This window comes from Microcaecilia unicolor, chromosome 5, assembly GCF_901765095.1.
Source record: "Microcaecilia unicolor chromosome 5, aMicUni1.1, whole genome shotgun sequence".
NCBI lineage: Eukaryota > Metazoa > Chordata > Amphibia > Gymnophiona > Siphonopidae > Microcaecilia > Microcaecilia unicolor.
In genome coordinates, this window is record NC_044035.1 from 104,032,641 (window position 1) to 104,045,367 (window position 12,727).

General features: G+C 44.7%; 1 protein-coding gene across 3 annotated transcripts in view; it reads left to right on the forward strand.

The window, feature by feature from the left end:
* LOC115471149 (ATP-binding cassette sub-family G member 2-like) overlaps positions 1–12,727 on the forward strand; it is a 102,964-nt gene that overhangs the window by 36,927 nt on the left and 53,310 nt on the right. For all 3 annotated transcript variants that reach the window (XM_030204845.1, XM_030204844.1, XM_030204846.1), the window contains exon 4: positions 6,201–6,315. In XM_030204845.1, coding sequence (XP_030060705.1) covers positions 6,201–6,315 — 115 coding nt within the window. The remainder of the gene's footprint in view (positions 1–6,200; positions 6,316–12,727) is intronic.

Sequence of the window (12,727 nt, forward strand, 5' to 3'; positions counted from 1 at the left end):
TAGGCCCTTCAATCAGTTTAACAATCACAGCAGAAGAGCTTACTCGTGAGAATGTAACATACAGTTGCCCGTGTGAGAGACTGAGAGTGACAGTGTGTTTTACAAACAGGGTAAGAGAGAGATACACAGAGTGATTGAGTGTGTGTGTGTGTGTGAGTGACAAAGTGATTAAATGTTTGTCTTCCCTTCCGTTCTGTGCACTTGCCTCCACTGATGTTCATACCTCCCTGTATATGATTGTTTGTTAGAGATTCAATCCACTCCACTTCCCTCCTCCCAAGTTCCATTCTGTCTGATTGGTTCTTCGTTCCTCTGATGTCGCGTTTGTTTGCATGGCAACTATGCAGCGTTCCGTTTCCTCGACGTGAGGGCGGGGACAGTGAGAGGCAATGAAATGCTGAACTACAGACTTACGAACCCTACACTGCCACAATGCCATGGAGTCAGCTTCAGAATGTTGGAGGTGCTTTTTATTATATAGGATAAGTGTAAGTCGGCATTGGTGCGCCTAAATTTTGGCATCAACAGTTGAACCAAGTCAATGGCAGTCATAACTGTTGGCACCTAACTGTGCGCAGAAGTGCATGTAACTTACAATGTATAACTCAGAAACATGCCCATGACTGCTCACTTTCCATCCACATGTTGTCTCCCCCCCCCCCCCCCCCCCGAGCTTATGCACTAAGTAATTTTGGTGCATGTGTTATAGAATAGTGCCTTAAATGCGCATAAATGCAAGTTTGTTGCCCCAGTCAACAACATACGTAAGTGCCATTATTGACGCCTACTTATTGACGCCTACCTTTAGGTAACAATTTATAGAATTACCCTTATGGGGAGTAATTTGATAACTGAGGGGCCAGTGCAGAAAGCTACTGCAGGCTGCAGCATGCAGATAATAAGTTTACCTTCTCCTTAATGCCTGCTGTATGCAAATAAGGTTTCTGCATTGAAGTGTAATCCCATGGAAGACATCGGCACACAGCATATTAAAATGTATGTTAAAGAACTTATTACTTACCCCACAGCAACGCAGGGCTCTGTACTGATGTCTACCATGGGGATACAACCTCAGAAACCTAATGCCATGTCTGAGGTGGTGGCATAGAGTTCGCCCACAAGATCTGAATTGGCTCCATCTCCCTCCTGGATGACCCTCTCCAGACAAGCAGACAGGTCCCTGGTGTCTAATGGCACCCCTCCCCCTTCCTTCCTTCCTTCCTTCCACCCACCCAATTTAACGTGGCAGCAATTTGCAGGCTCATTGCTTACAGCATGCTGTTATTTTTGGGTCAGTAATTTCGCAGTAGAACCAGCTTGCTGAGCTGGCTCTACCATAGGTCTTTCTGCATCAGTCCCGAAGTGCCTATAAAAGTTTCCGAAAAATATGACAATTTTATAAAGGCAGAAAAACATTCTAAAAAATTATAAATCCCAGAACATAAGACTTAAATTCCTTAAAAACAAACCAAAAAATTCCTAGTTTATAAAAATGAGAACTCCTCAGAACAGGAGCTATGGCCAGTTTGTTTGTTTGTTTGTTTGTTTGTTTATTTTGCAGATTTCAACCCCACTCCATCCCGAGTGCTGGACAGGTTTCAGGAAAACATTCACAAAACGTAAAAATAACAAAATATAAAAGCATTTCACAATACAATCAAATGAACACATCTTACATAAATTAATGGTGAACACATGGCTACAAAATGTAGCATATGAAAAAACACTGGCTACACTTCAACAAGCTCCAAAACTGTCAATGGGCAATCCCAGGAGGAGTCATTTACATGCATAATCACACATAAGATGTAACTCTGTCTGCTCCACCCACGTTTCACCCACTGGAATGCCTATACATAGTCTGCATAGAAGCACATGTGCTCTATGCTCTAGTCAGCATTCCTACTCTTTTGTGAATATTCACTAATGTGTAGAATGTTTTACGAGTAGAAAATGCTTTATAGAATTAAACCATACAGATTACAAATGTATAAACAACTATTTGATCCTGCAGCTCTCTCTTACTAATGGGAAATATCTTTTGAGATTTAAGTTTATTACTAATTCATGAGATTTGGGGGTACTATAAAGACTTGTTCAGGATATAAGGGTCTTTGGACATGTTGATTCAAGACAAATAACCAAAATCCATAACATCACTTCTAGGTACAACTAAAGAGTATCTAGTCAGAACTAAATAGGAATAGTACAGCAGGAATTTCTGAAATCAAGTATTTGGAAGTTCTTTTTCCTATGGCGGTGTGTTGTATAGATCAGTGGTTCTCAACCAGTGTATCAGGACAGAAAACACTAGTGTGTCCCCAAGAGGTGGGAGGTGTGTCACAAAAAAATTTGGTGTAGACAGCAATCCTGTTTCCTTTAAACCATCAGTGTCTGCAAGCTGGGAAGATCAGCAATCTTGAGAGTCAGGTTCTTGAAATCCCTGTAACTGGTCCCTATTTCTGCTTCCCCACTACCCCCAATAATAACTGCTGTTTCCAGCTCTAACTGAAAATGTTGCAGGCCTGCTGTCCATAGATTCTGTTTGCTACATAGCTTGAGTAGCATATTTGCAAGTTTTTCTTTGCTTCACAGTATGTAGTAGTGGATGGATTTTGTGTTGCTGTTACCGAGGTGCAGGGCCGTGCTAACCCGGTAAGCGGGGTAAGCACGGCAGGGGGGCGCCTCATGTTCAAGGGCGCCGCCGCCACCACCGCCTGTCGAGTCAGTGTTGTGTTTAATAAAATTAAAAAACAAATTACAAACCTCTCTCGTGTTGGCGCCTATATGCGCATGCGCTGCTGGCTTGCTCTGGCTTCTGCCTTCCCGTGCGCTGCGTCGTTCGTCTGTTTAGGCTGTTAGCACCGCCCCAGCGTGACGCACGGCGTGACATCATTGCGCCTGGAGCCTCGCAGGCAATCCGACTCCGAAGGACGACGACGACGCATTGAGTGCACTGACTGCTGAGAGAGGAGAGCCGGCGCCACTGCTGGATCACTGGATGATTAGCTGCTGCTGCTGCCCGCTCCTGCAGCGCTCCGCAAGTCCGCCGCATCGGCATTAATTTTGCTTTGTTTTTTTTAGAGAGAGTGGTGGACAAGGTCAGGACATCATTGGCATTGGTAAGGACGGTTTCACCTTAACGTTTCATTATGGCTGGCTGGCCTACACTTGTTGTTAATTGTAATATTGATAAAGAAAAAGTTACATTGAGGCTGCAGTTGGGGGAACTGGAACGTGGAACCAACCAGGCCAGCTGGGGAAAAGAAATACAAGGCAAGGAGGAAATTTCTGGGGGGGGGGGGGGGGGGGGATGGGAAGAAAACAAGCTAGACTCGGAGGAACGAAGGAGGGGAGAGTAAGGAAAGGAAAATAAGAGCTGATGAAACAGAAAGGCAAAGAGGAAGATAGGAAAAACATGGCAAGGAAATTTCTGTGTGTTGGGGGGGGGGGGGAATAAAGAAAGTTACATTTGAGGCTGCAGGCTGGGGGAACTGGAACGTGGAACCAACCAGGCCAGCTGGGGAAAAGAAAGACAAGGCAAGGAGGAAATTTCTGTGGGGGGTGGGGGGGGGGGGATGGGAAGAGAACAAGCTAGACTCAGAGGAACGAAGGAGGGGAGAGTAAGGAAAGGAAAATAAGAGCTGATGAAACAGAAAGGCAAAGAGGAATTTGACCCAGCCTCACTCCTACGTTACTCAGGGAGAGAGGGGAATTGCTGGAAAGGGATGAATGGAGGGGGCAGGGGACAGAGGAGCATGGATGGGCATGGATTGGGAGGGCAGGGCTCAGGGAGAGAGGGGAATTGCTGGATAGGGATGAATGGAGGGGGCAGGGGACAGAGGAGCATGGACGGGCATGGATTGGGAGGGCAGGGCTCAGGGAGAGAGGGGAATTGCTGGATAGGGATGAATGGAGGGGATGGATGGATATGGATTGCAGGGCAGGGCTCAGGGAGAGAGGGGAATTGCTGGATAGGGATGAATGGAGGGGGCAGGGGACAGAGGAGCATGGATGGGAGGGCAGGGCTCAGGGAGAGAGGAGAAATTGCTGGACATAGAGGGGAGGGAAGAGAGATGAAGGAGATGAAATGAGGGCAAAGGAAGAGAGGAGAAAAAACTGCACATGGATGAAGAAAATAGGCAGAAGCTGAGGACCAGAAATGAAGAAGAAAGGAGGAAAGGAAAGAAATAAATGGAAAGGAAGCCCTGGAAACGGAGTTAAGAGGACAGATAGCAGCAGAATCAGATACTGGGCTAGCGTGATCAGAAAAAGAAAGTCACCAGACAACAAAGGTAGAAAAAAAATCATTTTATTTTCATTTTAGTGTTTGGAATATGTCCACTTTGAGAATTTACATCTGCTATCTTATTTTGCAATGTATAGCAATTTGTTTCTAAGAATATTGCTGACAATTCCTGTCAGTGTGGCAAGTGGTGAGCGATCATTTTCACGGGGGGGGGGGGGGGCCGCCGCCGCTGCCAACTGATAGTCTGCAGGGGGGGGCGCCAACTGATAGGCTGCAGGGGGGCGCCAGAGACCCTAGGCACGGCCCTGCCGAGATGACACTAGAACTTGAATATATGTTTGATTTGTTGTATGGCAAGTGAACAATCTGGGTTGATTTGTTGTATGGCGTGAGAAATCATGGACTGAAGTGTTGCATACAGCTTTTTGATATAGGATAGGCAAATTCAACAAAACTTACAGTTAAACAATGAAATATTTAGACTTGCTTTGTTCAGCTGTGAATTTTAGTGTTTGGTGTGTCATAGCAGAAGAAAGGTTGAGAACCACTGATTATTTATAAATATAACTAGCCATTGAGCCCGTAAAAACGGGCTAGTAAAGGAAGGGGGTGTTTGAAAGCCCCCCCCCCAGATGGGTCGCCGCCGCCCCCCCCCCCTCCGGAGTCCCCTCCGCCACCCCTCCACCCGGGCCGGGTACCTAGCTTCACTATTCAAACCGCCGGAACGTAGCACACAGCTCATCTGAGCTGCCATCGGCCTTCCTTCTTCTCTGCGTGTGTTCCGCCCTCGTTTGACGTAACGTCGGCGAGGGCGGGACACAGGCAGGTAAGGAAGGCTAACGGCAGCTCAGATGAGCTGTGTGCTGCATTCCAGCAGTTTGAATAGTGAAGCCAGGTACCCGGGCCGGGTGGAGGGTGGGTGGCGGCGGCGGCGACTCCGGGTGAGTGGGGGGGGAGCGGTGGTGACAGCGATTCCCTCACTCACAGGTGCGCAGGTTCCCTCTCTGTCACGCCCCCATCATCACGTATTGATGCGGGGGCGGGACAGAGAGGGTCTCTACTGCGCATTTGCGAGTGAGTACACCTCTTGCCATTTATATGTTTGATTGGAAGGAAGAAAAGAATTCTTTAAAAATATAGAATGAAAAAAAGCATTTAAGAAAAAAGACCTTTGAACTGGAAGAAGTGAAGTCTTTCTGGAGTCAGAAGATGGACTGCCAGTACTGGAATGCTGCAACTGAAGAGTCAGCTGAGCTCCATTAATTTCAACAAGCAAGCAAGTATTTGTAATGACACAGGTGACTCTGGCAGAGAATCTGCATCTGAAGCTTGATATGGAGAAGGGGAGTGTTCAGGGAGGGATGTTCTCCAAGAGGGCCTCAGCTAATGGTTAGAGATAAATAGGTCGCAGTGTGCAAGTGACTTTGTGAGGATTTATGGTTTTCTAAATAGACAGTACCAGGATTAAATGCACAGTTTCAGATTATTCAATTGCATCTAGCTCACCAGCATAGCCAGTTCTGTGGGTGCTGAGCACCCCTCAATATTGAGCAAGCTCCTTAGTAGTAGTAGTTATTGTGTCCAGAAAGGGGTAGTTTGTATTGTGATGGGCAACCCCAGTCATTTTGAAATGTTGGTGCCTAAGCCCCCCCCCCCCCCCCCACCCCCAGTAAAATGATTTATTTTGGAACAGTGTGTTCATTTTGCTGGGAGATGTAAGTCCTAGTGCTTGGAAACATTTTTATGCTATCCCCTGTCAAAAAAAGAACCCTGGGAGTATGGGGTGCACTTTTGCCCCTAACCTACCTGACCAACTATTGTAACTGATCAGAAAATGAGACGGGGGTTTCCCTTGCCAGAAGTATTATTAAAGCATTCTACAGCTCTCACAGCAATAGGAATACCATACGCTCTAGTGCTTATTGACAAGAGGCCATCTCTTTTTTTGCAGGCTTTTGGATGTTCTGGCTGCAAGAAAAGACCCCTCTGGCCTGTCTGGTGAGGTGCTCATTGATGGAATTCCACAGCCTCCAAACTTCAAATGTATTTCAGGCTATGTAGTACAGGTCAGTATGCCATTATTTTACATTTCATTGTGGTCACCATCATTAAACCCATCTCCATATCTTCTAGAGCAGTGATTTTCAACCTTTTTCGTCTTGTGTCACATTTGCAAGGTGCAAAAATTGTCAAGGCACACCACTGGAATCTAACCCATACCCACCTGGCCCTGCTTGGATCCATTCCATCCCCACCCGTACCTGCAACCTTCAGAAGTAGTTTTTCATTTAATTGTGCTACTGAAATGCATTAGAGCACCAATCAGTGGCGTACCAAGGGCAGGGCGATAGGGGCGGTCCTCCCCAGGTGTTTGCATGAGGGGGGGTGCTCCGCTCCTACTGCTCCCGACCCAAAAACCGCTGGCGCCGCAGTCCCCAGTCCCCACCTGCCTACCCTAAGCTCCCTCCTCTCTGCCACTTGGCCCCCTGCATTTTAAAAACCTCGGAATCGGCGGTGCAGTGCCTCACGTCTGCCTGCCTGTGATTGTGAAAGAAGCAGATAGATCACCTTGTTGTCATTGGGGCTTCTCTCACTGTGCCCCGCCCTCCTCTGATGTAACTTCATATTTCCGCGAGGGTGGGACACTGAGGGAAGGCCCGACGACAAGGCAGCCTCTCTGCTTCTTTCCAATCACAGGCAGGCAGACGCGAGGCGCAGCACCGCCGATTCAGAGTTTTTTAAAATGCTGGGGGCGGGGTGGCAGAGAGGAGGGAGCTTAGGATAGTTGGGGAGCTCAGATGGGAGAAGGGGGCTGGAACTAGGGTCTGAGAAGGGGGCAGGAGGGAGAATGGGGGCCATGTCTGGGGCAGGGGCAGGTGGGTCTGGGGCTGAAAAGGGGGGAAGATGAGAGAATGGGCTGGGGCTGAAAAGAGGGGCCATAATGCAAGGCAGGTGGATGAAGGGGACTGGAATAGGGACTGAAAAGAGGGTAGGTGGGATAAGGAGGCTAGTACTGGAACTGGGGGCTGAAAAGGGGCAGGGGCTGAAACTGTGGGGACTAGGGGCTGAAAAGGGGACAGGGATAAAGTGGCTCTGGACTAGTGGGAGAAAAGGGCTGGGGCTGAAACTAGGAGCTGAAACTGGGGACTGGTGGGATAGTGGGGCTGGAACTAGGGGGGCTGAAAAGGGGGGCAGGTGGGAGAAGTGGGCTGGGGCTGGAACTGGAGGCTGAAAAGAGGGGGCAGAGAGGGGGGGACAGATCCTGGATGGAAGGGAGAGGGGGAGGGCAGACTCTGAATGCTGGATGGATGGGAGAGGGGAGGGCAAATGGTGGATGGAAGGGGCAGAGAGAAACGACAGACAGTGGATAGAAGGGAGAGAGAGAGAGCAGGCAGTGGTTGGAAGGGGGAAGTGAGAGAGGGCAGACAGGGGCAGAGATAGAGGCACACGCTAGATGGAAGGGAGAGAGAGGTCAAATAGTGGTTGGGAGGGGCAGAGAGAGAGAGGGCAGACGGTGAATGGAAGGGACAGGAGAGAGAGAGGACAGACACTGGATGGCAGGGACAGAGCGAAGGCAGACACTGGATGGCAAGGAGAGAGTGAAGAGAAGATGAGGAAAGCAGAAACCAGAGACAACAAACTGTAAATAAAATATATATTTTTTTCTTTTTTTGCTTTAGGATAAAGTAGTATTGTAGCTGTATTAAATGTTTATAATAGAACATGGAAATAAGGTAATCTTTTTATTAGACTAATTTTAATACATTTTGACTAACTTTCGGAGAACAAAACCCCCTTCCTCAGGTCAGGATAGGATACTGTAAAAGCAGTATACTATATTGACCTGAGGAAGAAGGTTTTGGCCTCTGAAAGCTAAATGTATTAGTCCAATAAAATGGTATTATTTTATTTTCTATATTTGTTTTATTTCTATTTGTTAATTTGTAAAGTGGTGATTGGTATTTGTTAGTTTTTTTCAAATTTACATCTGCTGTCTTTATATTTTGCACAGTACTAGGTAGGGCACATTTTCTGTTTCTGTGGTGTTGCATTGTATGCAGAATCTGGCACCTTGGGGTTCAGTTTACTTTTTGTCTAAATAGAAAGTTTATGGTTTCTTATTCTGTAGTGGATTAGGGTGTTTCTGTGTTTGTGAAAAGGACAAGGCTTTCAGTTGGCATTGACTGTTCAGGATCAACGATCTGTACTATTCTGTCTGGTTTCGTTTTACAATAGGTGAATTGATGTTCTAGTGCTCACTGCAGTGTTTAAGATGCTTTCCTTTTCCTTGTGTGACTCGTAGAAATTACTGCTTATGGTATGGTAGAATTGCTCTATAGGTCCCGAGTGCTTTGTATTCTAGGTATGTCTAGTACTGGATTTTGGTGGGGGGTGTTAAAAAATGACCGGCCCCGGGTGTCAAATACCCTAGGTACACCACTAACACCAATATACCTGCTACTAGGAAACTGGAACCAGATGAACTGTTGCAGATTCCTACACAGACACCACATGCCACCAGAATCCTTTACCTCAGTTGCAGATGCAGAACATAATTCTCACCTGATACAAAATAGTGAATCACAAAAAAACATGCAGACAAAAACTGAAAGCGGAGATCCAGGACTGCATGTCATGCAACATCAGAGAAACAGAAAGAAGTGCATGTCCTCCTGTAGAGTGCAAAATAAAGTTGGCAGATGTAAATTCTCAACACCGACTTAATTCAGTCACTAAACTGAAAATAAAATCATTTTTCCTACCTTTGTAGTCTGGTGACTTAATCATCTTGCTCTCAATCTTTGGTTCTGCTTTCCTCTGTCTGTGCTGTTAACTGTTTCCAGGGCCTCCTTTCCATTTGCTATTACTTTTCTCACCTCCTGCCCCATGTCTGTTTCGGTACTGATCTTTCATGTTCAGCTTTCGTTAATTTCTCTGCCTCCTTCTCAAATCTATCTTGCTTTTCCTCTCCCTCTTCGCTTTATGTGCAGCCTATCTCCCCTGTCCACATTGGATTCTCCTCCAGACTTTCTCCCTACCCTAAAGGCGGGGTTGTCCTATTTGTCAGATGCTCTTTATGATATTCTCTGAGCGTCAGCTAAGGGTATGGTCTTGACAATTTTGACACAATGCTGGCTATGGTTGAGGCATTGGTCTGCTGATGTGGCATCCAAATCTCGTCTGGCGAAGCTGCCCTTTTGGGGGAAACTACTCTGGTGTTGATTTGGAGAAGATTATTAAAGAACTGGAAGATTCCAAGGTCCAGCAGCTACCTGAGGACAAGTCTAAGCCTCATTTCAAGGCAACTAAATTTTGTTTTCGAGAAGTGTGGAGGTATAGACCAGGGAAGGCTAGTGCTTCCACTCAAAAACCTTGCTTTCCTCAGATTCATTCTTCCTTTCGAGGAGGCAAGAAGCCCTTTTCCGCTTCCTCAAGAACCTCTCCCTCTTCGCAGCCCTCGCAATGATGGGGTCAAGGTTTATTCCTTATACGTAGACATAGGTGGGCGTCTTTCCCGCTTTCATAAGGAGTGGACCACCATTACTGCAAACCGATGAATCCTCGATATAGTTCTCTGTGGCTACAAGCTAGAATATTCAAAGCCACTTGCAGATCTCTTCATGCTGTCCCCTTGCAGCAGCTCTGCAAAGAGTCGGGCAATGCTAACTACCTTAGCCTTTTTAAGGTGACTGGGAGCCATCAACCCATTCCTCCAGCAGAGAGGGGCACGGGTCAATATTCCATCTATTTTGTCATCCCAAAGAAAGAAGACTCTCTTCACCCGGTTCTGGATCACAGAGGGGTGAACAAGTTTATCGGAGTGCTGCACTTCTGCATGGAAGCCAATACATACACATATCATTATGATGCCAAAATTGGTTATTAGTGTTGGTTCTATGGGGCTAAAACCCCTCTACATAGCAGTATTCAGCATTATCCCTATGTTTATATCCATGCTGTGGGTTTGTACAATTAAAAGAACATCAGGTGTACTAACCTTATCTGAATTTAAATGTGTTTTCTGCTATGCTCTGATAAGCCTGCTTAGAATTCATTTTTTGTAGAGTGTTTATTATCTTGTTTAAACCATTGTTTTTGTAACCCCCTAGGGACTTTTGTTTTATCTGCTAAGGATTGGTCACCCTTCTCTGCTATGTATAAAAATAATTAACTTAGTCCCAGGTTCAAACAGAAGGTTTATGGTTATGACCTGGATAAAAATTTAGGTTATACTCCATCATTAATCTGCAAATGAACCTTTTCCGGAGACGGGAAGGCAGTAGAACTAGAGGACATGAATTGAGGTTGAAGGGGGGTAGACTCAGGACTAATGTCAGGAAGTATTTTTTCACGGACAGGGTGGTGGATATGTGGAATGCCCTCCCACAGGAGGTGGTGGAGATGAAAACGGTAATGGAATTCAAACATACGTGGGATAAACACAAAGGAATCCTGTTTAGTAGGAATGGTTCCGTGGAATCTTAGCAGAGATTGGGTGGCAACACCGGTAATTGGGAAACAAAATGGGAGCTAGGCAGACTTCTATGGTCTATGCCCTTATCGTGACTGAATAGATAGGGATGGGCTAGAGTGTATATTTTAAGGGGCTTCGATGTTAGCTTCAGAACTTAGTACAAGAACAGTACTGGGCAGACTTCTACGGTCTGTGTCCTGAGAAAGGCAAGGACAAATCAAACTCGGGTATACATATAAAGGTATCACATACCATGTAAAATCAGTTTATCTTGTTGGGCAGACTGGATGGACCGTACAGGTCTTTATCTGTCGTCATTTACTATGTTACTATGTATCAACATATCAAGCCATCCTTATGCTGCTTTAGATTTTGTTGTTCATATAAATCTGAAATTAAAGCATTCAAAAAACCATTCTATAGATCTCATGTAGGTTAACCATCTTACTGAAGTACTGTCTTTAAACATTTAGGGCCCTGTTTACTAAGCCGTGTTATAGGCATGTTAACATCTTTAATGCATGTTAAACATGTATGCGTGTTAACCGTGTAGGCACCTACAATATCTCTATAGGCACCTACATGGTTAACGCGCGCACTAATTGTAGGCACGTTAAAAATAACGCACCTAAGTAAACAGGGCCCTTACTATGCCCCACAGATTGTTCTCTGAAGCGTGTATGTTGGTACATTTAAAAAAAAAAAAAAAAAGTATGATCTGTATTGCAGGACCACTTCTTAGGCATGCTTTACTTCTAAAGGTAAAGTTTATAAATGATCTGCTTGGTGGAATCTGTATTGCAACTTCATCAATGTGAAGTCTTAGTAATAGATAAGAAAGGTCTTTCTCCATTGGCACTTAGTATGGTCTAGTTTGGACTCCTATATGTCCAGTATTAAAAATACTTAACAGCTTTGACATATGTTTCCGATATTTTCTAGACACTGTACTTGAAAGGTGATGACTTTCTTTATTTTCACATCCAGCAATTCACCTGACAAATTGTTTTTCTTTGTTCTGCTTGGTCTCATTGAATTCTTTATTTCAGTATTTTGTTGTACACATTTGTTTTGTACTTTTCAAAGTTAATAAAGATACTTGGACACAAAAAAAAAAATAAATGATCTGCTTGATTTTAGGAGGTAATTTAGGTCTTCTATTTTAGACAAGCTTTTTAGTTGATTTTATTCAGTTGTATTTATATGTACGTTGCTGTGTTTAATGTATTATGGGTAAAAGCATAGATTAGAAACCACTTCAAAATGCACAAAACCCCTGTGTGGGGAGAGTAAAATATATAACAGTAACAAAAAGAAACTATTCCCAACTTAGAAGTGGAAGTGATCTTTGAATATTTATGGAACCCAAAAAAAGTTGTTAATTTCATGGTTTAATATTTATGAATTTTAGCATTTTATTACTATGGTCAGTGGACATCAAATCTCCCGGTACTTTGCGTATCACTAATAAGGAATTTGAATATAAACTTATTTTACATTTATCACAGTTATAAGGGAGTTGTGGAAGGACCTTTTGATGGTTATTAAAGCCTGAATGATTAGCCAAAATATGGCGTATTCATTCGTTTTGGCTCTTTGAATTGCAACAATGGTTCTTTTCCATTACTGATATTCCTCCCCTTCTTCACTATTAATTTATTTATCTTATTTTTGGCATTGTTGGATACGCTGGGGTCTCTAAGTTGGGAGTAGTTTCTTTTTGTTATTGTATTATGGAGACAATTCTACAACTGGGGATTTGCATTTAGAAGTCCTAAGGACGTGCTCCGGGAGCCTGCTGAGTACCCAGATTTCATTGTAGAACACTAGCGTAACTCGGTAACATCGCCTAACATCGACACATCTGTATTTACTTCAGCCATAGACCTGACATAACTGCGGGCGCATAAATGTGTCGGGAACATGAATAACTTCAGTATTCTGTAAGCTATACATGTTAACTGGGTCCCGCCCGTGAGCATTTATGGATTATGGTGCCCTTT